Below are 27,066 nucleotides of genomic sequence, written 5' to 3' on the forward strand. Positions count from 1 at the left end.
ATACTTAAAGCTATGTATATTTAATTTTGTGGTTAAATTAGAAGAGAGAGGAAAACCCTGGTTCCCATAGGAAACATAACCTCCTGCAAGCATGTAACATTTTTGCCCTATCAGTGTGATAAAGAACTTCAATGAGAAACAAATCCTGCCAAGGTTTACACCTGTGTGCAACTGCCTGATGTGTCTTGTTCAAGTGAGGTTAATGAGGTTTTTCCACGATTCAAATTCTGCTGGAGGACTCTTCTGGGCGGGAAGGGGGACTGAGACAACCCTGTTTGTCAGTAAATGATATGTTAAAATATAATGAGAGATGGGTCTAGTTCTGTGGGCCAGGATTTGGCTCTCTTTCTGTAGATCTCTTAATAGGACACCAGTTGTTTTTCCTGTGGGCCTGGGGTCTCGGGGCAGGGGGGAACTGTGACATTCTGCTGGTCATCTCGCTGGGGATGGGAAGAGAAAATATCCCCACCCCACGGTGAACACCAGCCGTGACAGACCAACACTGGCCGCGCTGTCCCTCAGAGGCGCGGCGGGGGCTGTAGGGCCCGGTCCTTGCCCTGGGCGCGGGGCAGCGGCAGCGTGCGCCGGTCACTGCAGCCGGCGTGGGGCGGCCCCACGGCCCTGCCGCGGACTCGCGTGGGGCTCCCGCCGGCGGGGCCCGGCGCTGGTGGCGGCGGGGCAGGGCCGCCCTGGGTGCCCCCGCCCCGTGGGGCTATTGCTGGGCGGCGGGGTGGGCAGGCTGCGCGGCTGGTTCTCTCCCCGCCCGCGCTCTCTCGCTCCCTCCCTCTCTCTTTCTCTCTCTCCCCGCGAGTTTACCCAGCAGTGCTCTGGTGCGGGCGCGTTTCCGCCGGTTTTTCCTGTCGGAGAAGGGAAGGGGGAGCTGTTTTCTCTCTCTCTCTCTTCGCTCGCAGTATATTTTCTCCTCCTCCTTCTCCTCCTCCTCCTCCTCCTCCCCGGCTATCTTTGTCTGGCTCGCAGCACCCCGTTCCAGCCCCGCGTCCCTGCCCCGCCGCCGCCGGGACGCGCAGCCCCTGCCCGCCGGTGCCCGGCGCCGTTTGATGCGAGGGCAGCGCCGCGGGAAGGGCTCGGAGGTGGCGGGGGCACCGCCGCGGCACTGGGCGTGAGCCGCCCTCCCCATGCGAGAGCGGGGCCGCGGCTGCCACTGCCGGCTCCCGGCGTGAGCGCCGCCGGCCGGGCCGAGCCGTGCCGTGCCATGCCCGGGTGCGGGGCGCATCGTGAGGCTGCCAGAGGCTGCCGGCACCGGCGCCGCTCCTGCCGCCGCCGCCGCGACATGGTGTGAGCCCGCTGCCGCCGGGGACGCGCGGGCACCCACCGACTCACCCGCTCACCCACCGACCGGCCGGCCGGGATCCTCGGGGGGATCCAGCCCCGCACTGCAGCGCGGGGAGACGGACGGACGGACAAACCGCAGCACCCCTTCTCCTTCCTCCTTCCCTTCCTTCACCTCCCTTTTCCCCCCCTCCTCCTCCCACCATCCATCTATCTATCCATCATCCCCCCCGCCAACCCCTCCCAGTGCTGAAGAGTTTCAACCCGGCGGGGCTGGAGTGAAGAAGGGAAGGGCGGAAGGGAGGAGAGGAGCGGAGCTCCGCGCAATTCACAGCTGCTCCAGGGAGGGGGGAGCGGCCTCGCTATTATTTAACAGAGAAGAAAGAAAAATTTAAAGGAAAAAAAAAAAGAAGAGACGGGAAAATGGCGAACGATTCTCCTGCAAAAAGTCTGGTGGATATCGACCTTTCCTCCCTGCGGGTGAGTGCCGGTGCCGGGGGCCGGGGCGGGGGCCCCCCGGGACCGGCGCGCCCCTTGCCGGGGCTGCGGGGTCAGCGGGGTGGGAGCGGCCGGGCCCGGGGCCGGTGCCGGGGCGCGGCGGGCCGCGGCCGCGTGAGGGGAGCCTTCCCGCGGGGGCGGGCGGGGGACCGCGGCCCTGGGCTGCTTTTCCTTTGTTTGCATGTATTGGCATGTGCGTGGAAAAACAGGGCGCAACAGCTGCACGCCGCCAGCAGCCGGGTTCGCTGGCTGGGCTCTGCCAGCAGGCATCGCCTGACAAAAATGTAACCCCGCTTCTCTTCTCCCCTTTCCTCCCCCGCCCCCTCTGCCCCTTCCTCCCCCTAGGACCCCGCTGGGATTTTTGAACTGGTGGAAGTGGTTGGCAATGGCACGTACGGGCAAGTCTACAAGGTTTGTGTCAGAATTTCTTCTCCTTTTATTGTTGCCGATTTTCCAGAGGGTACCCGGTGCCTGCGGCGGGCTGAGCACACGGCTGAAGGCGAGCCACCCGCACTGGCAACCGGAACAGTGAGGGGTGGTAGAAGTGTTGCCCTTGTCATTGTTACTGGCCTTGTCAAGTTTGTCAGCCTCTTGGCTTCTGCTTTTTCAGATGGGTGCAAATTACTTTCCCAAGTACCCATCCTGAAATGATCAAATGTGCCTTTATTGTTCTTCTTACTCCTCTCTGTGCTCTCTCCAGAGAAATGACCAAACCAAGTGGACGCTGTCAGAGTCTGGCTGGGTTATACAAATACGTCCACAGGCTTATTCAGCTTTGCTGCTAGAAATCCTTATGGAAGTTGCTGCTGCAGTGACTTCAGACAAAGACATTGGCCTTAATTAAAATTGTCACCCGGTTTCCTTGTTGGAAAACCTTCAGAGTGTTGAAGCTACGGGGTTGGGGGCGAGTGCATCTGATGGGCTGTGCAGAGAAGAGGGGTGCAGAGTGACAACAATAAGTGACCGAAGCAGAGAAGCTTATTTTTTGAAAATCAGAATTCCCAGAATAACCTGTTTGACAAGTGTATGACTTTAAAAAATAGAAATCAGAGAGTGCCCATGTGGGTGTGAAACTAGCCTACTTTTTTTTTTTGTTTGTTTTTTTCCCCTTTAGTATGCAGTCCGTGGAACAAACAAACCTTGAGATTGCATGACTTTGCAGTGAGTGCTAGCTACCAGGATGACTAATTATTCGCACAGACTTAATACTTGGTTAAAGACTGAAGGCTCTAGCCTTAAACTGTAGAAATGCAAGATGTGTTTGGAGGGAGAAGGAGAGAGATGAAGATGCTTAGCTGCTTGTTTGGTTTTTTGGTTGCTTTTTGTTGTTGTTTTGTTTTGTTTTTCTTTTTGCTTATAAACAAGGGAGTGTAATTGGTGAGTTTCCCTGATGGCAAGATACTGCTGCTTGCAGCTCCAGTAACTAAATAAAACGCTTTGGTGCCTCTTCTGCAAATGAAACACATGTCAGTTTGTTTTGAGGGCGTGAACCTCAGCCTTCCTGATGGAGATTTAGTCTGCCTGTGCAGTGTATGAGTTGCTTTTTAAGACTTGAGCTGGAATAGCCAGGCTGCTGCTGTTGGTATAAAACTGGAAAAAAGGATGTGGCTCAAAAAGCCACAGGAGAGGGGGAGGATGAGTAAAAAGCTGCACTTTGACACAACCTCGACCATTTAATTTTTTGCTGCCATTTGCAAGGACACAATTTTTTTCTGTAATCCATTTGCTCCCAGAGCTTGCATCATCTGCATCATCATTAAAAAAAAAATTAATCGGGTGTGAATGTGTGACTTGAAACTCTCCTGTTAATTATTGCAATTTAGTGCATTGTTTCCCAGTGTACTTGTTAATGCTTTTGAGTTAATGAGAAAGTTCTCTGTAGTTTAACAGTCTTGACAACAGAAATTTAAAATTTTGTTTTCCTTAACTAAGGTAGAGCTCTCCTAGAATATTTAGTATTAGAAATGAAACTGAGCACATGCATTTATTGTCTTGGAAGAGCTGAACAAACACTGGATGTCTAAAGACACCGGTGTCTGTGATAACGGGGAGCAACAGGCAGTGTCCTTGCTTGCTGTAGAGTCTGCTAGACAGTAATGGATTGACAGGTGTTTAAGTTTGGGTTGGCACTGCTTCTTCTTAGGCATTTACCCACATTTGTGTACATACACTGATAATGCGGACACCTAATAGGGCTGTATGTAAACAAATAATACCAAACCAAAAAACTTCCTTGCTGTGATAAGCATCTTTCTTTTTAAAATAATGAAGTTATGTAAAAAAAAAAAAAAAAGTTGTTGAAATAGTATTTAACTTTTCTTGGCCACTTTTTTTTTTTGCTAGGAAAAATGTTCCAGGGACACCCAAAGATGAGACTGTATGTGTATGTTTCGAGGGCTTTCATAGGAACGGCATAACCGAGGGAAAAACGTGTTTACGGTGTGCTTGCTTGTTGCCTTCCGCTTTCCTCCTACCCAGCAACCGCTTCTTGAAATCTCTCTTCCTGGATGGTTTTATTTCCCTTCCAAGCGGTCTGTCATCCCAAGGGGCTGGGGGTGGGGTGGAGGTTGCTTTTGAGGAGCCGAGCTCCGCGATGTAGTTTGATGTACTTCCACATTCGTGTACAGGCATCAGCGATGATGTCACCCGGGAGCGGGATTGGCTGGCTACCTGCCACTGCGGGGAGGACACGGAGGGAGCGGGAGAGGGCATGACGTTATCTCTTTGTCTAGCTCATACACCCGCCGATGATGCCGAAGGTCGTTTGCCTGCCTGGGGAGTCTGCTTTCCAGCAGCGGTGGGAAGGGGACTGTGCCAACCTGTTGAAAAGCAGAAAATAGTCCTGTTTCTCTCCTCTTTGCCTTAGCTGAGCTAGCTGGAAATAGTTCATCTATCTGGCTAGTGATATTTCTGTAGCTAGTTCTACCTTAGCTATTTATTTAGCTATATGTAGGTGTATAGATGTTTATATATGTATGAAATGTGAGGGCAGCCCTTGGATGTTTGGCACCTAAATGCAAGTGGAGTTACTCCTGCATTTTATGCATTAAATGGGTTGGCTTAGGTGGAGTGTTACTGTGGGCCTGGGACTTCAGTGGTGAGGTGTTAAAAATACTAAAGTTTTATGCACAGTAAACTGAGAATAGGTTTAGATTAGACATTGGGGAAAAAATCCTTTACTGTGAGGGTGGTGAGGCACAGGGACAAGTTGCCCAGAGAACTTGTGGATGCCCCATCCCTGAAAGTGTTCAAGGCTGGGTTGGATGGGGCTTTGTGCAACCTGGTCTAGTGGAAGGGGTCTCTGCCTGTGACAAAGGGGTTGGAACTAGATGATCTTTAAGATCACTTCCAACCCAAACAGTTCTGTGATTCTATGATTCTTAAGTTTATAGAGTTTATATGAGTTTCATTTTCATAACCTTGCTTACACCTCTCCTCTGTGAAGGAACCTTGTGTGTCATGAGCAGCTTGTTACACAGTGGTGAATTGATTTAAAAAAAAAAAAAAGAAAAAGAAAAAAAAAAGAGGTTCCCCAGCCCTGGGTAGCTAAAAGAAAGGGATGTTTTGGGGAAGCCTTTGCCCAGCACAGGGGAAGGGGTGACGGGGTTTGGCTCATTCGTCCTGGGGCCAAGCAGCGCTTCTCTGCTGCTCCTCGGAAATCCTGGGGAATGAGAGTGGTTTTCCCTTTCGTAGTTCGTTCGAAACCCGAGAACGATGGCGTGGAAGTTGCACCGCTTAGATTAATGAGAAAGCAAAGGGTTAAACGCTACCAAGTACAGCCGGCAGCGTTCCCTCCGAGCAGAGCCGGGGAAGACCGGGCGCAGAACCCTCTGGGTCGGTCGTTCTAACACTTTTAAGGAGTCCCACGGCAGTGCTGGAGTTGGGAGGGAGAAATTTCCCTTGAGTAGGTCGGTGTCAGCTGCCGGGAGCCGAGCGGCGTGTGCGGGCCGGCCCGGGCCGCGCCTGGGCCCGCGGCGGGCGGGGAGCCTCGGGCCGCCCCCGGCCCGCTGCCAGCGCCGCTGTGCCCCCGTCAGGCGGGGCAGCCGCGCGGGAACCGGCACGGATCCTGGTGTTAGCCTGCACTTTTGCTTTCTGTGCTTGCTGCTGGCTTGTGGTGCGGCTGGGATGCAGCGTGGATATGCTGCCCATGTCCTTCCTTCCTTCCTTCCTTAGCCGAGTCCCGCTTCCGTGTAACTGGAACTTGTAGCCAGCTCACCAAGTTGCCTTAAGGGCTTTTTTTGATCTTTAACAAGTAGTGGGAGAAGCATTTTTTGCATTGCTGCGGTTAGATTTTAGTTTTTCACATCCAGCAGTAAGCTTAATATGAAGTTTGGCTTGCACCAAAATGAGAACACTCCTGAAATTTGTCTCAAGATAAAATTTTTTATCTTTTTTGCAAGTCATTGCTATTGAGCTTAAATATCTACACCATCCAAAGCCTGGTGGATGTTTGCTTCCCTTCTGGGTTTTGGTATTTTGGTTTTTTTTTAATGCAAAAATTACCTGTGACCTGGCAATTGGTTAATACTTTCGAGATTTTAAAATCTCTATCATCTGATCATTCATAGAGGCATAAAACTTTGTAATTCTTGAGCTATGTTAATTTGCTCAGTTACTTTCTCTTTTCTTGTGTGTGTGTCTGTTTTTAAAGACATCTAACACTTTAAAATAACCATTGTGAGTGTGCTGTTGTATCTCACAGATAGACATCTTAATTCTCTTGTGGCAGCAATGACTTGGGTGGAAGGATATATTTGTGGGAGTTCTGAGGCATAACAGGAGTGCACCAGAAAGATGAGAATTAGGGATGATACTCCTAATTGCCCTCAACGCCGGCTGGAGTGACTTTCTAAGAGCGTTGTAATAGTTAATTCATAGTGAAGGCTTCTTTTGTTGATCTATGTTGCAGCCTTCCAAAACTGCATGTAAATGATGTGTATTGTCTAACTGCTGGCTCGTAAAAGGAAGTGATGTAAGATGTGATCGTTTAAATGCTGATTTGAAAGTAAATTAAAACTTGGCTAAATGTTTTCTCACACTAAGGATACCCTATTTTTGTGTTAATGGACTTTCTGTCTTACAAGGTGACTCTGTTGGGGGGTAGGAAGATAGGACAGTTCTTGGTATTCTCTAGTAACTCAGTTAAGGGTTTTTTTTCCCCTCCCTCTCCCCTTTGTTTCTCTCACTGCTAAAGGGACATCATTGTGGATTCAAATGATTTTGTTAAACATGAATACAATTCCAGTCTTATCACTATAAAGACAAACTGTACTGGGGATCAGTGAGGTCACTGGCTTTCAGGAACTGGTCCAGACCAGCTCTCTTAAGTATGAATTGCACTTCTTCCCTTCCCCCTGTGTTTTTTTGTGGATTGTGTTGCAAAGTGAGACCTTGCTGTTTTAGAAATCGTGGAGGACCAGGCAGCAGCTGGAATATTGGCACTTTTTTGGGGTCCTGCAGCTGGATGTTTACTCTCCTGTCCTCCCCTAAATTGGCTGAACTTTTTACCAGTTCTCCATCACCCAAATCCTTCTTAATTAAATACACAAAAGCTAGGCAGGTGGCCAGTGGGGATTACTGATATTTATTTTTATTAAAGAAAAAGAGAAAAGAAAGCAATGTGCCAGTTGTGGGTAACCACATGTCCCTCTTGTTCTTCCTCCCCCAGTCCATCTGCCTGTTTGCAAAATGTGGGGCTTTTGCAAACTCCTGGGGCAGGGACTCCTTATTCTGAACTAATTAGAAGAGGACTTGGGTGTGTGCAGGGCTTTGAGGTGATGGATGTAACAAGATCCAGCCCAGAGTTTTGTGCTGACTCCTACAAATTTTTTTTAAGCTTTCTACGGGAAGATACTTCAACTGGTGTGGATAAAATTTCAGTTGAAATCATCTGGTACTCTCTCCTTGCTTTTCTCGTGTGTGGGCTCTCTCCCCCTTAGCAGTGGTAGGGGTTGTTTCCCTGGGCTTTTTTAGGTGGAAGGTTTTCCCTATCAAGGTCTCTTCTTGCACCAGGCATGAGGAAGGTGAGCTTTATCTGTAAGGCCTGGAGTAGGGGTTTTTAGTAGTTTTGGGATAGTGAAGAAAGGAGAAAACCAGGAATGTACACCTTCCTTTCCTTATTTTGTTTTTGTTCTTCTGGTAATGTCATGTAGTTTGGTGACATGTTGTCAACTTCCCAGCACCAGAGCCTTGGCCTGATAGTGTGCAAAAGTCCTTCTTTTGGTCTCTGTTATTGATGCCTTAGGATATTAGCTTTTATATTTTTCATGTATTTGTAATTCTGCAATGCTTTAGTGTGTAAGTCTAAAACTCCATATAGCCTGTTAGCTACTGTTCTCTCGTTTTGGTCAGACAAAACAAATCCTCTCTAGGCCTGAAACTCAAGGATACCTTACTGTCTTAAGCCCCGAGAAATGTGAAGAACAGTGGTTTATGGGGGGAGCACACTTGGGGTAAATGACTTCATTATCTGAAGCTGTAGTTGGAGAATTGACCGCTGATGTGCAAATGGACCAAACTTATAAAAGTATGGAAACCTGTGACCCGGTCGTTTGGTTTGGTTGTAGCCCCTGGGGCTCTGAGTGCTCAAAGTGTACCTGAAGGCCCTTCAATAAATATACCCACTCTTATTTTCTTAATTTTGTCTAGCCTCTGTTTTTAGGTAGCCTCATCAAGGCATCATGATGATGGCAGATCTGCATCTCCCACCCAAGGGAATGATGCAGAGGAATGTCCCCAAAGGCAATGCAGCATTACAAGAGGTGCTCACCCTTTGCATTTCCTTGCCTTCAGCATATACATTTTTTAGTATATGTTTTTGGACTAGAATGCTAGCTAACTTTTCTCATGTGGTCTAGCATGTGTTTGTATATACACATTATGTTCTAGTCATCTTCTTTTTAAGTGGTACTTGCTGTTGCAAGAGTGATTTTAGCCTGCTACGTTGTATACCTACCTTCCTGAGACCTGTTTTCCTTGGAGGAAAGTGGTATTTTTGTTTTTTCCATTTTACATTTCTGCCTGTACACTCTGGCTCCACCAGGCTTTGACGTTGATATTTAAGCTCAATAGCATTGACTTGCACAATGTGAGCTTGACTGTAGTCAAAGTTACAGTAAGATCCTTATCTGCATCGTTATTTTAGGTCTCAGCCCACAGAAAGCGGTGGAAAGAATTCAGCTTGCTTGAACGAGAGGTGGATTTGGGAGGGGATCTCATAGCTTTGCACAAGAGTTCTCTTATCAAATACTTTATGTTTGTAATGTTATGGGTCCCTGATTATTTCTCAGGTTAGCACAGGCTCAAGAAAAGATACTGTTGGCTCTAAAATCAGACAACTATGGGAAGAAGGAGGAAAAAACCCACAGCTGTACAGAACCTTGAGGCAGCTTTGTTTGTAGAGGGCTTGGGGATTTTGACATTGCATCTCAGTATTATTTATTTCCAAAGGGTATTTTCTGCCTTGGATGTGTTGTGAAACACTTTCATAGAGGCACAAAGAATATGCCATTGATTACAAGCTGTGGAGTGCTGCTCAATGGCCAATATGCTGTTGTGAAGCTCATAGTACCTCTACCTAAGCCTTATTCCTGGTCCCCTGTCATGTCCTGAGCAGGGCTCGATGTATCTCCTCCGAGGTGGCCACGGAGCCCTGTAGTCCTAACTCGTGTGGTATCTATTTTGGTGTTAGAAAAAATGACAGAGCAGCTTTTTGAAAGAGAAGCAAATACAGACTGAAGGCTTGATAGTATTTCTGGCAAAGCACTCCCTTGCTCTCCCAGGCTTTGCTGTCCTGCAGCAGAGTGAAATCTGCTGTTCTGAATGTAATGAATAATTACAATTTGACCTCAGTGGTGTTGGTTTTAATTTGCTGCTGATTGGGAAATCTGTGAAAAGCACCACTAAAGAAGGATGAAATCACAGAGACTGGGGAGTGGAGGTGCTCACCCTTTCAGAGGATTTGCACTTTTGAGGCACATAAGGATTAGATAAAGGTAGGAATGGAGTAGGCTTTTCTCCATTTTACTTAGAAATTGGTGCAACTAAGTCCTGTCTCTAATGCCCTGTGCAGCTCAACTGTGTGGGCATGAAGGGTGTTGACATCTCCCAAAGGTTCTCCTGTGGCCTCCTGCTACACCTTGCATCATAGTTGCAAGTGAAGGGTGAAATCTATGGCAGGATTTGTAGTTAGGAAGAGATAGTGAGACAGTTCAGAGAGAAGCAGTCTACTGAAGGTGAATTTACAGAGGAAATCAGAAGATGAAGAAGGAGAACATGGCTTAAATGTAGAGAATGAATTAGAGGACTGTTCATAGTTATGGGAAATAAAAAGTAGTGTGGAGTCAGGGAAATGCGTAATATAAGAAAAAGTAAGGGACACCTTAGTTGTTAGTAGAAACATATTAGCACATGTAATTTATATTAAAAATATATCTATTATGAAAGAGATTAGCTTTTACCCATTGCTGTTCACTAGCCAGCCAGGCTTTGGACTTATGCACACCAGGGGAATATTCATTGACACAGGTTTTTGTGCTGATTTTATCTTGGCCCAGGCTGAGGAGACCTCCCTTAGCTCGCCTAGCCGTTGTGACTATGTGCCAGAGTAAGGGATGTCTTTTGGGGGAGATTGTTTTGCACTCGTGGCAAAATGCTTATTTCCCACCAGAGCTGCGCTTCCCTGGGTTGCTCTGGCACTGTGGCTGTCATTATCACTGTACAAACAGGACGCTGCAAGTGCCAACAGGTCCTGATTGGCCTGTCTAGCAATAAAACAGCTAGCACGGTAAAACTCCTACCATGGATGCAGTTATACTGGTATTGTAGGGCTTATCTGGTATGTCTCTGTCACCTCCCTTTGGAGCTGTCCTGTGGCGCTTTGATAACAGTTGCTCTCTGTGCAGGGATTGCAGTGACTCATGGCTTTGTACCTGTGGCTGAAGGAGCCACATGAACTGTAGCCACTCGCTTCCTAGAGCAAGGTAGCACTACCCCTGGAGAAGGTCTGTTGTGGGCTGTGGTCAGGATGTGGCTTCTGGGGCTGTAGGTGGTGTGCCATGGACGTTTGTCTGCTTCCTCCCCTGCCCCTGTGTGCCCTGGGCACCCCAATAGCTCCCTGGCTCTGGGGCTGCTGGTGAAGTCCACTTGCTTAGTGCTCTTCTCACCACCCTGGCTGAGAAAGTCCTAAAAGATCCCTCTGGGCACTGTAGATTTGCAGCTTTGGAGGCATGGTGCTGCTCCACTCTGTACCTGCTTCCAAAGGTTTTCCTTCTAGTGCCACTCTGTACATGGAAATGCAGGTCCACATGTCCATCCATGACACCCCTCTGCTTTGTCTTTGGCTACTCACTCTGTGATGTATTATCCCCAAAAATGGCTTTTCTTTTCAGTATGTCTGTCCTTGGAGTTCCCCTTAGCATCACTGGATATTTTAGGGCTCTGAAAGTTGTGCTGGTTTTATGTGTAAGTATTTGGGTTACAGTCTTCTTATGTTGTATCAGTCTATGGTATGGGCTTGTTGGCTGTAGTTCCTGCACCTGGCAACTTCACCAGAGGACAAAGGTGAAATGGGAGAGTGTTATTTAGGTAAAAGAATGACAGCAGCTCAAAATAATTGATTTGCATCAAATCTGTTTTATTAACTTCCTGAGGACTACCAAGGCGATAGTTTACTCCTGCTGGTTTACCTCAAAGCTGATGCACTCTGAGATTTTTGTATTTGGCACTGTTAAAAATTACTTGAAGTCTTAAAAATACGACAATTTCAGTTAAACTCTGGTGATTTCAAGAGCTTCTTCCCAGGATTTTGAGAGAGTAGCTGTAGGGGATGACAGTGGGCAAGAGTTCATGATTCTAATTTAAACTCTAAGCTCAAAACAAAATAAACCTGTCTCAAAACTTGCTCCCTAAACTTTGAGCTGTCTAATGGTATTGGGTTGTTTTGTTTTCAAACGTAGAAAAGAAAAGCTTGAGGCCTATGGTTCTTAATGTGTTATCGTAAAGTATTCTGTGCCCTGCTTGGGTTTATGTATCTTAGAGTCAGGTGATGCCATGAAGATTTTTTGCCTTTTCTTTCATACCCCTGTTATACCTTTTATACAAGTTCTGTATTCCTAGTGCTTTTTCCCTACATTCTTCGACTTGTTTGTCAAGCTGAGAGACTAAACATTTTAGAAGCTTCGTAGTTAGGGATCAGTGTGCCCCAGACCCCAAGGTCCTCTGCAGAACACATTCTGTAAACCAAGATAGAACCATCCAGGGGAAGGTTACTTGGGGAGGGGGGCTCACTTGAGCCTCTCACTGGGGAATCTTTGATAGATATGCTAATTAGTAAAGCCTATAATGTTATACCTGATCTTTTGGGGAATATTTGTCGGGGGCGCATTTCGATGCATATGACCTGGACGTGTGCACCTAAGGATCCTTAAAATAAATACCAAGGTAAAATCCCTTTTCCCCTTCTAACAGTGTATGACTCTTGATTTTAAGACCAGGAAAAGGCATCACAGGGACCCCCCCAATATTATTTTGGTTCATTATTTTTCTTTGTTTTTGTGATTTGCAAGGGAAAATCAGTAGAAAACCTAAAAGGAAGCACAGCTGTACCTGCTCTTACAGGGCTGTTGTCAGGAGGGAACGCTTGTAACTGAGTTATAAACCCCTACAGACAGGGGTACATAAAGAAGATCAATATGCTGGTGAATCCTTAGCTGTAGTCCACTACCATATGCTACTGCAATAATCAAAATAATTCTTGGGAGAACTGGTGCAGCAGAGTTTGCAAATAATGATGAGGTATTTGCTGACTGGAAGCCCTAATTAAATTTCTTTTGTGCTTCCCAAAAATCTGATAGTGCTGTGTATCTCCAGTTATGTTATGGTGGCCTGATGGGTGAAAAATGCATTTTGTAGTGACAGCTGCTTTTACATACAGATGCTAAGTAATTTACAGCTTGTTTCTGTGCAGTGGGCTTGGATGGTACCTTTGAAGGTGCTTAAGTAGGTGGGCTGCTTACTGTCCTTTTGCTGTCTAATCTGAGCTGTGTGTGCTCTTGGACTCAGTGGAGAGAAATAGGACAGGGGAATGGCCTCTGGAGATAACTACCATAGGATGAGATAAATTGCTCTTTACCTGGGTCTTTGTCTGTTACTTAAAATGGGAACTTCAGATGAATGTCTCAGTTTTATTTCTTTTGAATGTCTAAGATCGGACAGGGTGACCCCACTCTGTACCATGCATGTGACAGCTCCTGCTGTCTGTGTTCTTTGTGGTATATATAGTAGGAGTGAAGATGCCTTTGTAAGTGAATGTATGAAGTGAGTGATGTGTAAAACCCCACTAGCTCATCATGGAAGGGAAACATCAATTTTCTCTAAAAAATGTCATAAGTAAGTGACTTGTTTTTGCATATACCAAGAGGTGAATGTGCTTGCTCTCAGTTAGGATTCTCTGCACTCTTATATGAAGTATTGGAACTTATATGATACAGTTTTTCTCAAGCAGATCCCTCAGAAGTTTTGCAGAAATAAACCTATCAGTGTGAAAAAGTGGTCAGTGCCTTGTGTCTCCTCTCTGTGGCTCTGCAGTAAGTGCTGGGGTCTTTCCTGTTCAGGTAGATTATACATCTATAGAGAACGCATTTAATCTAGGTTACTGTTTGTCAGGTGAGAATTATAGAGGCACTTTAGGTTTTTCATGATGTTGATAAGGGTTGTAATTAAGTGCCTGACATTCAGACTTTATTTCAAATGTGTGCTTCTCTGCAAGGTATCCTTTCCCATCAAACGTGCTTGGATTTTTTAAAATTTATTTTTCCCACCTGTATTGTTGTTTTCCCACCTGTATTACTTCTTCAGCTAGTAGGATTCAGTCTGGTTGTGAATCTTGTGTTTAAATCTCAGCCTGTTGTAAATCCAAGCATCTTTTCTCTAATTAACGCTTGGGTTTTCTTAAGACAATATCCTGGATATTCCTTCAGCAGCTACAGCAGACATTCCTGAAGTACTTGAAGTTTCAGATTCCGCACCAATTGTTAAACTGAACTTTCAGTTGCCTGGTAATCTCCTGTATAAACGCAGAAGGAAGTGGAACTCTCATGTGCTGATACTCAGGTTATCCACTGTGCTTTACTTCAGGGTGAGGAGGTGGGAGGGAAGTACAGCAGGGAACTGATGTAATTTATTCTCTGCCACTGAGGAAATACGAGACAGGTACAGTCTAAACCTCTGAACATAGAGTAGGTATGTGCTTTAATGAAAAGAGATCCCTTCTTTTGCCTTAGAACTAGCTGGGATCAGTTTTCATGCTTAGCCATGCCAAAGAGAAGGAAGACTTTGCATGCTGACCCTGTGGTCTCTTAAAATCTGTCCTTAGGTGACTAGGTGGGTGGATCTCATGGAGCGAGTCTCATGGTACCCCTGCTTGTTTTACTTGTATTTGTGGTGGAATTATGTGCCGTCCTGCAGTTGGTGAGGTTTTTGCTTAACTGTCTTGCAGAAAGGCATGAACTGAATTGCTCACATTTAAGTGTGAGGTGAGGAAGGTATTAGGTTATTTTACCATGACTAAACAGCAGCTTTAATACCTTTAAAATTGGTATATTGACGTTTATGAGCAGATATCACATTACAGTGATAGCTTCAGGGGCCTTCTGCTGCGTATGTGAGCTCTTGGTTGATTTAGAAAGCAAATAAATAAAACTTTAAAGGTACCTTAACGCAGCTAAGCATCTTAAATCGAATATGGAAGGTGATGCTATATCCTTAGATTATCCTGTCAACTGCTGCTATTTCAGCAGATGAAGTTAATGATGTACTGTTGCAGAAGGAACAAAAGGTGCATCATTGAGAACTATGGGGGAGTCTGGGATGTGAGAGCTTGTCCTGGGGTCTGTTTGGAGGAGTCCCTGTGCCGCAGAGTTGGGGTTTGGCAGAGCTGGCATGACTCCAGGCTCCCTTAACTTGTCGCCTTCGCCTGTGTTTCTGGTGTGGTCTTGTGGGGGAAGAAAGAATGTCAGCCTATTAATAGTGACAGTGCAGGCTTTTTCTTCATCTTCATCTCTTACAAATCACTGGAATGCTTTGAATAACAAATAAATGAAAAATCTTTCTTTCTTTTTTTTTTTTTCTTTTTTGTTTTTAATCCGAGTGTTGTGAAAAGTGCTCTTTGCTCTTCTTTTCCCCCATGTGGAACACACTGAAATCCTCTGAGCTGACTGTTCTTGGGGACTATGGAGAACACTCTATGCAGCTCCCCCTGTGTGTTTTCACCAAGAGTTAAGTTCTGGGGTGATGACAAGTAAAAGTGGGGAAAATGTTTCAAGTCATGTGAAAGAAATGTTACTTGCTAAATAACTTGAGTGTTAAAAGAAGGAATGGGAAAAGCTTTTCTTAGCCTTATAATCTTATACGGCAGGGAATGAAAATCTTTAATATTGACCTAATTTTATTTGTATTTAAGATCAAAGAGCCCTTGTGAATGAGTTGCTTGTCTTGTATGTCAGTGGCTTTATGGTCTTCTGAATGGCTTGAGGCACTAAATCCGTTCTGAGTAATGCTACCTTTCCTTAGGTTTCCTCTGAGGTAATGGAAATGGCTCTAATTTCTTCTTCAGGAATAAAGATATATTCATTATTGAGAAGACTTCTTTTGGGCTAATTGCTGAGTTTGGAGGTGCCTCCTCATGGACCAAGTGTTGTGGCAATGCTTGTGCTGGGCTTTGGAAAAGGATGAGAGAAATGGGCAACCAAACCACTGTTACTGACACTGCCACTTTGGTCACAGATCAAGTCCTTGCTGTGATCAGGGCTGGCTTTGGAGTGTCCTCATCTGCTGCTGCTCTGCATCTCTAAGCTCTTTGCTAAACAGTCTGTCATCAAGTGCATGCTGGTGTTGTAAGAAGGTGTGTTTTGTATACATATGCTGTGGTTGCATTGGGCTGTATGGGAAAGGGGAAGGTTTTATTTTGTGCTCCCTACCAGAAGGATTTCCTATTGCAGAAAGGAGAAGGGAAGGTTAGGTAGACAGATGGAACATCTTGGGTGGTATCTGGTTACTTTATTCCCAGAGGGAGAGGGATCCTGCTGGCTTACATGATCCAGAGCTGTGCTGAAAGCACTGGGTCTTGGAGATACCTGGGCTTGCTGGAGAATCTGTTGACCCAGAATCACCATAATGTGGGTTTTAATCTTTCTCTGTAACTCAGATAGGAGAAGATGGGAAAAGGAAATGTGAACAGCATTTCAAATCTGTAAAGATGGCATCAAAGTGGTTTGTAGATCCTTGTGAGTTTGGAAACAAAGCCAGTGGACTTGGGTATTAAAGTGTTTTGTTACTGCTTAAATCTGTTTGCCCTGTAGGATTGCTATGCTTAGGAGGAGATTCTTCTTAAGGGAAGAATCCCAAATCCATTTCTTTCTTTAAGAATTATTTTTGTGGGTGCTGTTGTCTCAGCTGTTGGCTGTTGTGAAATGGCACATGTAGATGAAAACCCACGGAGGAGGGGTGTGGGTTATATGGTACCTCTGGGGTGGTAGTTGTGTCTGCTGAGCCTTGACTGCTTGTGGGTCTTTGTCAGTGATGGTGGATGCTGCTGACTTGGCAGTGCCTTTTCTCACCTCCTCTGCTTGGAGATGGTGCTTATTTGTGAGAGTGACAGGTGCCCAATAAACTGGGAATATCACAAAGCCTTGCTGAACTTTACCAAAACCTGTCTTTTTGTCAAGGTTAGCTGAAAAGTTTGGGTTGTGTTTTCTTTGCAAGAGTTCTTGGTTTAAAGCTCCATTAATTGTGTGTCAGTTACCATATGTGTTATGATAATCACCAAGAGTGGAAAAGACTAGATTTATTTCAGTAAACATTTCACCTAGTAAAGTTTTAATAGCTTGTCTGTATTCAAAGGCCATTCCTTTTTCTCTTATGCAGATAGTGCACCCAGCAGCAGTACAGAATGTTTCCCAGGGAGATGTGTTTGTAACCTGACCTTGAGATGCTGCTCTTCCCAAGACAAGGACAGGGTTGTTCCAAATATGCTCAGTCCTGAGTTTCTTTGCAAGGCAGAAATTGAGTTTGCCTCTGCTGTGCTGGATTCTGTGGGTTTCTTTTAATAGCGCCTATGGACAGCTTTGAAAGATGATAAAAACAACATGCTGAAATGACTAGGGACTTGCGTCTGAATCACAGCTGTCAGCAAAACCACCTCGTTTCGGGAACAGTTCTGCATGACGGCAGAAAGTCTTGTGAGCACCCAAGCCAAACTTCTCTTCAACAAATATGGGATTTCATGGTTTCGGTGTTTTGAGGGAAATGTTTTGAATGTCTTTTCTGTCTCAGGCCAGCAGAAATGCAAACCTTAACAGCTTATGAAACCGCCTGTATGCTCATAATTTGAGATGTAAATGTCATTTGAGAGATAAAGAGAGATGAAGAAGTATAGTGGAATAAGAGCATGACAGAAGCAATCATTCTGCAGAGTTGAGGTGTATATTGGTTTAGCTTAGATTTTTTTTTGTAAAGATAGAAGTACTTTGACTCTCCAGGAACAGACCCTGTCTGCTGAAGTCAGAGGAACTAAACTGAGTGTCAGCCTGGCTCTGGAGCTTGTGGTTAGAGCCATGTGGGCAAAGGCTGGCACATTTTTGGTTTGAGACAATGTTCACTTGTCAGACTTGAGAGAAAGAAGTATTCTTTCTAGAAATAACACTTTTCGGAAGTGCCTCAGGTCCTTAAATTCTTTGACTTATCCTTTAATTTTTTCTTGTATAATGAATTTTGTAATTTTGCCCTCCTTCTTAGCGGTGCCAGGTTTCTCTCCCTTTCTGTGGTTTGTTTTGTCCTTGCTGTCTTCCCTCAGACTCATCTGATGTGGGTGAATTCCTCCTGCTGTTCTCCCTTCCTCTAAACTCTATACTCATCATCTTTTGCATTTCTTCCTCTAGGCTTTTCTGAGACTTTTTTTTTTGTCTAAAAGTAACTAACAAATAGAAAGGATATGGTTAAATCCACATGACCTCTGGTCTATTGGCTGTAGTTCTGCTGAGATGAATGAGATATATTTGTTTTTATGTTGATGTGTTACTCCACATGCATTCTGTACCTTCTCTGGATCTTTTTTTTTTTTTGTGGTCTCTTTTTACCCTGGATTTCTGAAGAAATGAAGCTTTTTCCATTTCATTCTGTCCTCAACACTTTTTCAGCCTCGGGGCTGACTTGAGCTGTGTTTTGATCTGGGTTGTGGGTCTGAAATCCTTACAAGTTTCATGAAAAAATAGATGACTAGGTAGATGGGAATGAGAGAGCCTGTTTGCTCTTCTCCTCCCCCCTGCTTTTCAGTTAAACCCTCTCATTATTGGTCATTGGGAAGATGTGTGCCCAAGATTCAGGTTACCCCTGCTTGTAGGTCTGTCTTCTGCTCTAGTGGGGTATTTTTTTTACCCTGGTCTTTCAGAGAAAAGGGTGGTGCCATTTTCTGAAGTTCGGGTGTTCCCCAGCAGTCAGAGGAACTCTGAGGGGATGTTTTGCTCTCTCTCAGGGCTTCTCTCTCCACTGGGATTGAAGATGTGAGATTTGGATATGCTGACTAAAGAGCATTGAAAGTCTTTGTCTAGACAAGGCATGCTGCCCTTGACACATGCTAAGTTGGTACAGTTTAAAGCCTTGGGTACTTAATGTGTGCTAACCTCAGGAGGTAAATCCAGGGCTAGACAAGCCCCTTAAGGAGGTGGTGGACAAGGTGGGGATTTGTTTGCATTAGTCTTTGCTGTAACTTCAGCTGGTGCCTGAATGCAAAACTAGTAATAATCAGTCATAAACCCTGGATGCTTTTTCTCTTGTCAGCTCCTGTTTGAACAGGGGCTTTTTCATGACACATGCTTGTTTGCTCATATTTCTCTTTTAAGGAAAGCAGTTAAACTAGGCAATAACCACCAGTAATTCAGTGCTCTGTTAAGCATGTAATAAACCAAGCCCCAGATCCCTTGGTCTCGAGCCATTAGAGACTGCCACCCTTTGTTTCTCTCTTGGTGGGGAGGAGGGAAGAAATGGGGCACGGCCGGCTTCTGGTGTGGGAAGGATGAAAGGGTGCCAAACAGGGTAGAGGTGTGATGGTGCAGTGCTCTGAGGACAGGCATCACCGTCCTGCCCAAAAAGTGCAGGATCAAACCCCAGCCTGCGCTCTGTGCCTGTGATGGTAAAATATGTGAAGTCTGCTTCAAATTCATTTTAAAAAGGAATTGCAGCTTGTGATTGGTGCCAATTCAAGTACAGGTTTCAGCTCATCCTGAGGCAGGCACCTCTCCTTGACTACAAGGCTTGCTATCATATTCTGACCTGTGTTTAATCCAGGTGCAGCCCACCTGTGGGCTGGCCAGTAGCTGATTCTATTCTTCTCTACTTGCAGTCATTGCTAAAATACAGCCTTCTACTAAATTGTCAAGTGGACTTTGTTAGAATTTTTGTTTTGTTTTGATTTTGTTTTTTTATTTTTTAAATGAAGCTACTCCATGCAAGTGTTGGTGCAGCGTGGAAACAAAGCAAAGGCTTTAACCAATGTGTGGATACATGTTTAGGACATGTGTCTTATAGACTCTTACTGTAAAAAACAAAATTAAAGTGCTATCTTATCTCTGAACTGCTCCTTTAAGCCTAAAACACTGCCTCTGAAAATCAGTTTGCTCTTTACCAAGGAGAATGGCTTCATACTTTCTCTCTATGATTTTGCAAAAAGCATTTCCAGAGGGGACCTTTCTTATACTTATGCAGAACAAATTTTAGCAAAACATTTCACTTTCTTCTCTCTTCAGCTTTATGAAAATGAACTCCATCATGACTTTTCAAAGTGTGGGCTTAGGCAGAAACTCTCATGACTTTTCAGTGCTGGTTCTGATGCAGCTGTTAGTTTAAGAAATCTCTTTTTAAACTGGAGGTGGCTGTTAATTTTATTCAGGAGAGGAAAATGCAGTGTTGAGCTGGGTAAACTGTGGTTTAGCTAATACTTATTTTGAGATTGGGTGTGGCAGGTAAAAGACTCACTATCAGAAACATGAAAGAGGAAAGACTGATTTAAATTTTGTTACAACAAAATTTTAACAACCTTTTCTAAAATTTTCTCCTTCTGCAACGTAAGTTACCAGCACTGCCATCTGGGAGAGCACCATCACTCCCAGACATCCTGCTTTGACTTCTTTATTGCAACACTTCTGCCTTTTCAAAAAGTAATGTGACTTTTAGACGCTCAGCACAGTTCACTGTAGGACACTGTATGAACTTTTGTGTCTTGGTCCTCTAGGTTTAAGGAGGTACCTAGTGGCTCTGTAAATGCTGAATGGCAGTGTATAAGACAATAGGTGCTAGGCAACTGTTAAAGAGGAAGTGGGGGAATTGAGGGAGGAGAGCAGGTTGTCTCTCTGGGTCTGCCTTCATTATCTTGTCTTGAAGCTTCCACGTGGACCATCACCACATTCTGTCTCTGGCTCTGTGGGTTAGCCTGTGCGATTGTCCCCCTGAGACTGTGTGGGCATCATGGCCTTAAGAAATGGTTCATTTAATTTGTCTAGATGATAATAGCATTTGATGGGGGAAGCTTTAAATGTGGAGTTACTGCCTTTGGAGCCTGGAGCTTAGTCACAGTTTTCCTTGCTGGTTGTGCTTCTCCTCCCCAGATGTGTTTGGGGTGATCTGCTCCATGCACAGGAGCGATGCTCTCCCCTTGGGATCCGTCCACCCCTTTGCTTTGATTCCGACTCTGCTGCCCAGGAACTACTTTTCCTGTCCTTCCTGGGTGTGGAGTGGATCGGAGAGCAGGGACACACAGCAGGCTTATTATACTCAGTTTCCCAGCCTGCCAGGTTTACCAGATGAAGTAAATTATCTATTCGGATTTTTTTCACCTCATGGCTGAATTGAGGAGTGTGTAAGGGTGTCTAGGGCCTTGTGCCATACAGTAAGCAGTGAGGGATGAAGACACTGCTGTATGTCTTGTCTCCGGCCTTGCACATGCTGATTGCCGCTGTATCCCAGATTCGGTCTTTCAGGTGCTGGGTAGTAATGCAGTGGTCCCTCTGGTAGCAGCAGGCAACAAATTATAAAGATCAAAACTCTCTCACTTGGATATCTGCGGTTTTGAATGTACTCACATAGCCTTTTTTCCCCAGGAAAACCATAATTGCATCTATTTTTTAAGATTCCCTCCTCTCTGCCACTCCCCCTGCCCCCCCCCCCCCCCCCGCCTTGATCTCCATGGAGGTGACAGTTGTGGCAGGATTGAGCCAAGTCTGTTTTTTTAGGTATTAGGAGGTACTTAGAGGAGTTTCTGCTGAGATCACCATCTGGACAAAGATTCATTTACTGAGGAGCTGCACTGGCTCCAGGGGAAGACTGTTCAGATGGGGTGTGTGTGGTACCAGCAGGCTGAAAAGGCAGTAAGGGAAAATACAGGCTTCTATATGGTTACTTTAGGGCACTGTGTTTCTTGAAGTTTTTACTGGTTGAAAAAAAGCAAGTAGTCATTGCAGATGGGCTTGGTGCTGACCTCTGTAATGTACTGGGTAGGCAGAGGACTCTTATTGTTAATTGCTCCTATATGGCAAATTCTCTAATAATGTAGGTGCTGTAGTACTTGGGAATCAATTTTTCCTTGCCGTGATCTGGTCCTGTTCCCATCCTATACATGAATTGCTGAAAGCAGCTTAGGTTCTTGGGAAGAGTTTAAATTGCAGCATATTTCCAACTTCACCCCTTGAAGTGTTTGGCTCTTGCCCTCAGACACGGATCTTGTTAGTCCTGCTCTGCTGAACTGCTCTGCTGAACTGGCTGTGTTTCATGCTCTCTGTGCTGGAATTGATTGAATATTAGAGCCACGTGGACATGCCACACATGTCCCACTCTGGGGGCATTGCACTGGTGGGGCTTCACATTTAGGCACCAGAAGGACTAAAGGGCACGCTTTGGAAGGATACTACTTCATCTTGCTGATAAGCGGCACTGAGCACACAGGAGGGAGAGGGGGTTAATGCCCCTTTTACCCAGAGTCTGTTTAAAGAAAGGCAGTAATTCAGCTAAAATATACATGCACAGTTCATTTCTGTTTAAACTGAAATTACTGAGTAAAGAAATGCATCCTGGGAATGGATTAAGCTGTATGTTGGGAAAGGAACACATTTCTCTCAAGCTCAGTTGACAGCAATACGCTTCGGGGTTTTCTGTATTAAATATTTGATAAATCTCTAGTAGACGTGAATTCTGTGTGGTTTTAATTACTTTTGATTTTTTAAGCCTGCAGGATTCTGACGTCTTTTTTTTCATCGTGATCCTTTTTCATCATGAAATGAGAATTTGGGTATAAACGTTCGTAGCCACATCCTGGTGATGGGCATAGTGATCTCTGTGAAGCTGGCCATAAGACTATGTTTTCAACTCTGGGAGGTCCAGAAAGCTCTGGTCCTGAAATTTATTGCTTCAGAAATATTTGATTAACTTTGTTGTATTATTATAAGGTTGGTTTTATTGCTATTTCCTATACTGTATTAAAAAACCGATTATTAAAAGTGCAAACATATGTATTTCCTTGTAATGGACCCTTTCTTTTTCTGCTGTTGGCAGCAGTTTGCTGTAGGATTGTTAGCAGCCAGTGCTTCCAGGCATGGTGGGATGGGGAGAGAGGAGTGGTGGGGAAGTATTTGCTCCTCCTATTTTTTAAAAAAATATTTTATTTTGTCAGAAAATATTTAGGGGGTTTGGTTTGGTTTGATTGGGTTTTTTTGAGCTGGAGAGAGGTTAATTCTCCCTTTGCGTTCTAGAGCAGGAGTCTGGATCTTCCTCTCCTGTTGAGTTATATTTGAAGCATACTTGCCCATCTGTGTGCTCTAAGTATGTAGGTGCCACTGGCCTCTGTGCCTGTTTGCTTTCTTCCCCTCACTCCCAGCTGGGCAAAGCCCAGACTCTTCACCTGCCCCCTGCATTGCATTCCCAGCTTTTGGATAAACTTGTGTCAGGCAGCCATGGGCACAGGTGATTTCTGCTGAGCAGATGCACCTGCATTATGTCCCTGTGTAATTTATATCAGCCAGTGCAGTGGTGTTCTCAAAAGCACTGAATGGAGAGGAGGGAGGTCAAGGGGAAAAAATCCAACCCAGCCTTGAGCAGTTGCTTGTAGCTGTTTCAGGCAGCCTATTCTTGCGGCTGCTTTATCACTCATGTGCTTGGGGCCTGCAGACTCTGAACTGCAGAGGATAAGAAAAAGAAATAAATCCACTCCAGCAAGAACTTGATTTGCTTGTTTATGGTACAGATGTATTTTCTAGCAAGAGCAAAGGTTTTTTTAAGGGAAAAGCACCGATTCTGTGTGAGCAATTGTGAAATTTTGTTGTGAGTAATGAGTACATTCCTGTGGAAAGCAGGACTGTTAAATTCTTTCACCCAGCTAGGGGTGCAGGCTGGTGTTTGGCAGTTTTTCCCCATTTCTCCTTATTTTGACCAGATCTGCAGCTGTTGGTCTTTTGAGAGACCCTTTCCGGAGAGGTCTTCTGTGACTTAATTTTTTCCCCCCTCCCCTACTGGTATTTTCTTGGTCTCTCAGTTCGCATTTTCCATTCTTCAGAATATTTAATACTTGAGACATTAATCTTTCTTCAGTCTGTTTTCCATAAGGTTATAGGTATGTAAGAAATGCTGGAGACAGCTAAATAAAAAGACCTTCCTAGACAGGAAATATAATACAAGCCACCTGAGTAGCTTGGTCTTCTCCAGCTGCCTGCTAGCAACCCTCCTTTTCCCTCAGCCTCAGGGCCTCCATGAAGTCTCTCCCCTCCAGATTTGCCAAGTGCTTGGTTGCCTGTTAATCACCAGTAATAAAAAGTGTGTTAAAGATCAGGTGAGTGTCTAGGGATGCTTGTCAAGGCTGTTATCTCCCCAGTCTCTGCAGCTTTTTCCAGCAATGAGGGTGGATGGAGTGACTTGGACCCCCAGACTGCAGCTGAGCGAGCAGCTCACCTCTGGGTACAGGCTTGGCCATTTCCCTCCTTACCCCTTGCCTTATGCAGAGACAGGTATCGGGCATATCCTCATTTTTCAGGAGACATCAGGGATGTTGTGTTGTGTATGGCTGGGGGGAGAGGATGTGTTTGCTGTGTGCACAGCACTAGTGCAACTTCTGCTGAAGGGCTGCAGCTCACCCCACTCCTTACTCTGAGAACAGATGTGTTTTAAGGGGGTTCTGCTACTATGGACAGCCATGGAAAGCTGCTCTCAGCATGGATATGGGTCACGGGGTCACGGTCATGTAGCTGATGAGCGTTGATGTGTGTCAGGCCTTGTGTTAGCCATGGATGACCCTCTGGCTGACTGCAGGTTTGAAAGCTGAAGCTCAGGTGGGAGAGCCTGTTGGTGCTGTCTTTGTCCATCACCTGCCTGGGCCGATGCTCGTCAGCACCTTGGTGTTGCCCAATGCTGGTTCCTTGTCAATTCATCTCTGTTACACAAGTCATTTGCTGACAAAACAAAGATCTGGGTCACTGCTCTTAAAATAGATTCAGCATTTGGCAAATTGCTCAAGCAAGCTCTCCTTGCCTCTGAGAAGGCAATGTCAACCCAACCTCATAGGGATACCCCTAAAAAGCACAGCATCCTACCGCAGAGGCCCTGTCAATTTAGCACACTTGCCTAATACACTTTCAAAATGCAATGCCCAGCTGTTTGCTCAATGTTTGACTTGTGCGTTAGGGAGTAAGGGCTTTTTCTTTATGTTAATGTAGATATATGCATCAATATGAATTGTTTTGGTCTTTTTTGTTTGGGTTGGGTTTTTTTGTTTTAGGAGAGATTTTTTTGTGGTGGTCTTTGCAAATCTTTTCTTCCTTTCTGCTTTGGTGCCTGGAAGTGTGATCGGCATGTTTAACTTTCATCTGTAACAGCCATAATAAATGATAACTGTATAAGGTGATTGTTGCCTTTGCTTATAGGGAGAGTCTGGTGGTGCCACTTTCACCTTGGTAACAGTCATCCGGTAACTGCTTTGAACACGCTGTGCCAAGTTCACGTGTGGGTGCACAACCGGTCGAGGTTGAATTACTCATGAAATTAATTTTTAAGGTCACAGCCAGGCTTCTGTAGACTCTGATCCTGAGTGTATAGGATGATTTGCTGTACTACATGCCTTTCTCCCAGAGTTCTGTGGACTTCCTGGGCCTGGGCTGCAAAACGTGCTGCCTGGTGGTTTCTTCTGCTTGTCCAGGGGATTTCCTCCACTTTGAAGAGGACTACTGTTGCTGGGAGTGGGACTGGAAAACACTGATCAGAAAAGGGGAACTGGAAAGCAGGATATTGGTTCTTCTTGCTCATCAGAGTTCACCTCTCTGTGTCTATTGACATTAAATGGAAAGCATAGTAGCCATTGGTTTGGTGAAGTCTAGGTGGAATTTCCATTTATGAGGCAAATATGGTTTGGTGTTCCATGAATGTGTTTTCTGCTTGACCCCATGCCAGTCTGGGTTGGCAGTAGCAGAAAAGTCCCTCTAATGACAGGGGAGGTCACAGTTTTCTTCTAATTGTAGACTCATAGAATCATTTAGATGGGAAAAAACTAATGTCACTGAGCTCAACTGAAGAACAGTGGTGTGAGTGCTCACCAAATACAGGGAATGCTAGCAATTCTGTAGTGTGTTAGCAAGAGCACTTGGCTAGTAGGGAGTTGAGATGCAAGCTCTTCCCTTGGGATGTGATCCCTTACCTTCTTCCACCTACTCCACAGCTACTGTGATGTAGGAAAGTCTTGCTAGATTTGATCCTGCTCTCCTTCTGAAATTTTAATACTTGCATGAATAAAGTCCGATTGGTTTGGGAAGGAGGTGGTACAATGCATATGGCTTTGTGTGATACATCATCACATGGAGTGTTTCCTAGAAAGTTTACTGTCGACACATGTAAGAATACTGAAATACTGTTCAGGTGAAGAGAGGATGATGGGTTGGTTATTAATGATAGTTCTTCCACTTGGAAGAGTAGAGGTGGGGATGCTAGTACCTACTTCAGCCCCCTCCTGACAGTGTGCTTTCAGGAAAAGCAGAGTGCATCAGTACTGCTGAGGGGTGAGAGGGGAGGGCAGGCTGAGAGTGGCTCTTGGTAGACACCAGTCTTACCACCACTGATGGACTGAGAAACAGAGGGAGTTGAATACTTCTGTAAGTACTGTCCTTGATGAGAACATCTGTCCCTTATCAGGCCTATAGGTGCCCAGTGGTTTTTAAGTCCAAACTGTCTCTGTAAGCTAAGAAAAAAATGTTTCTTCTCACAGTCTGGGGGAAAAATCAAGGATCACTGTGGTATCTAATAATTAGGTTTCTCTACTTTCCCTGTGTTGAAATGTTACTTTGTTTCTTTTTTCCTTGATAAGCATTCTGAAATACCAGTCAGTGATTTTAAATAGCCTGTTCCAAAGGATGTGGCTGCTTTAGAAACTAACTCCTTTATTTTGCAGTGCTGCCATTGAGGGTAATCCTGACCTGGAGCCTAGCATTTGCCTTTTCATTTTGGATTCTTCCCACTCCCAAATCACAGATCTAATCAACTTAAACAGAAATGAAAGATGGCAAACTGGGAGAAGGCTTTGTAACTGTTTTCCTAAAGAGGCTGGTGCATGTCCTGGTGGAGCCTTTTTCAGTGACGGTTTGGGAGCGGAAAACACTCCTACTTGTTTGTCCCAAATTATTAAGTCAGGAAGATGGACTGAAGGAGGGTCAAAAATTGTTTCAGGTGGTTGTGACTCTTTTTATTTCATCTGTTCTGAAGGTTTGCTGTACTGAGCCCAGCCCTAGAGCTGAGTGACCTTCAGCTACTGTTACACCTTCATTTGGGAGCTGAGCTCTGGGCTTGATTTTATGCTTAAACATTTTATTCAGAAAGGTGAGGACTGGGACAGAGACCCTGTTTGCTGGCACATGGGTGTGCTTATGAGATCAGGCCCTGAGGCATTCATGTGACAGTACTGAAGCACTGTGATGCAGAGTGGGATTTTTCAGCAGGGTGATGCTGAGGTGCTGTATGCTTCAGATGCTTGCTGTATCTTTAAAAAATAGTTACCTATCTCTCTATCTCTGTTCAGCAATTTTTTTTTACAAAATTACAGAAATGACCCCAGAAATGGTTATGTAGTTTTTTATTTTCTTTTTTTCCTGAGGGTGGCATATTCACATGAGCTAGAAATATAGCAAACAGCAAATAGAAGCTTGCTGGAGTGGTCTTGGAGCTTGTGCTCTTCTTTTAGGTATTATTCTCTTTGCTGAAAATGTT

The 27,066-nt window shown here is 45.1% G+C and overlaps 1 protein-coding gene across 12 annotated transcripts in view; it reads left to right on the plus strand.

Moving 5' to 3' along the window:
• The first annotated feature begins 1,684 nt into the window (after positions 1–1,684).
• The window catches only part of MAP4K4 (mitogen-activated protein kinase kinase kinase kinase 4), a 167,264-nt gene continuing 141,882 nt past the window's right edge, over positions 1,685–27,066 (plus strand). For all 12 annotated transcript variants that reach the window (XM_039548851.1, XM_039548857.1, XM_039548884.1 and 9 more), the window contains exons 1-2: positions 1,685–1,770; positions 2,134–2,199. In XM_039548851.1, the coding sequence (XP_039404785.1) occupies positions 1,714–1,770; positions 2,134–2,199 (123 nt within the window). In that variant the 5' untranslated portion in view covers positions 1,685–1,713. The remainder of the gene's footprint in view (positions 1,771–2,133; positions 2,200–27,066) is intronic.

The sequence above is a fragment of the Corvus cornix genome, chromosome 1 (genome assembly GCF_000738735.6).
Source record: "Corvus cornix cornix isolate S_Up_H32 chromosome 1, ASM73873v5, whole genome shotgun sequence".
Classification (NCBI taxonomy): Eukaryota; Metazoa; Chordata; class Aves; order Passeriformes; family Corvidae; genus Corvus; species Corvus cornix.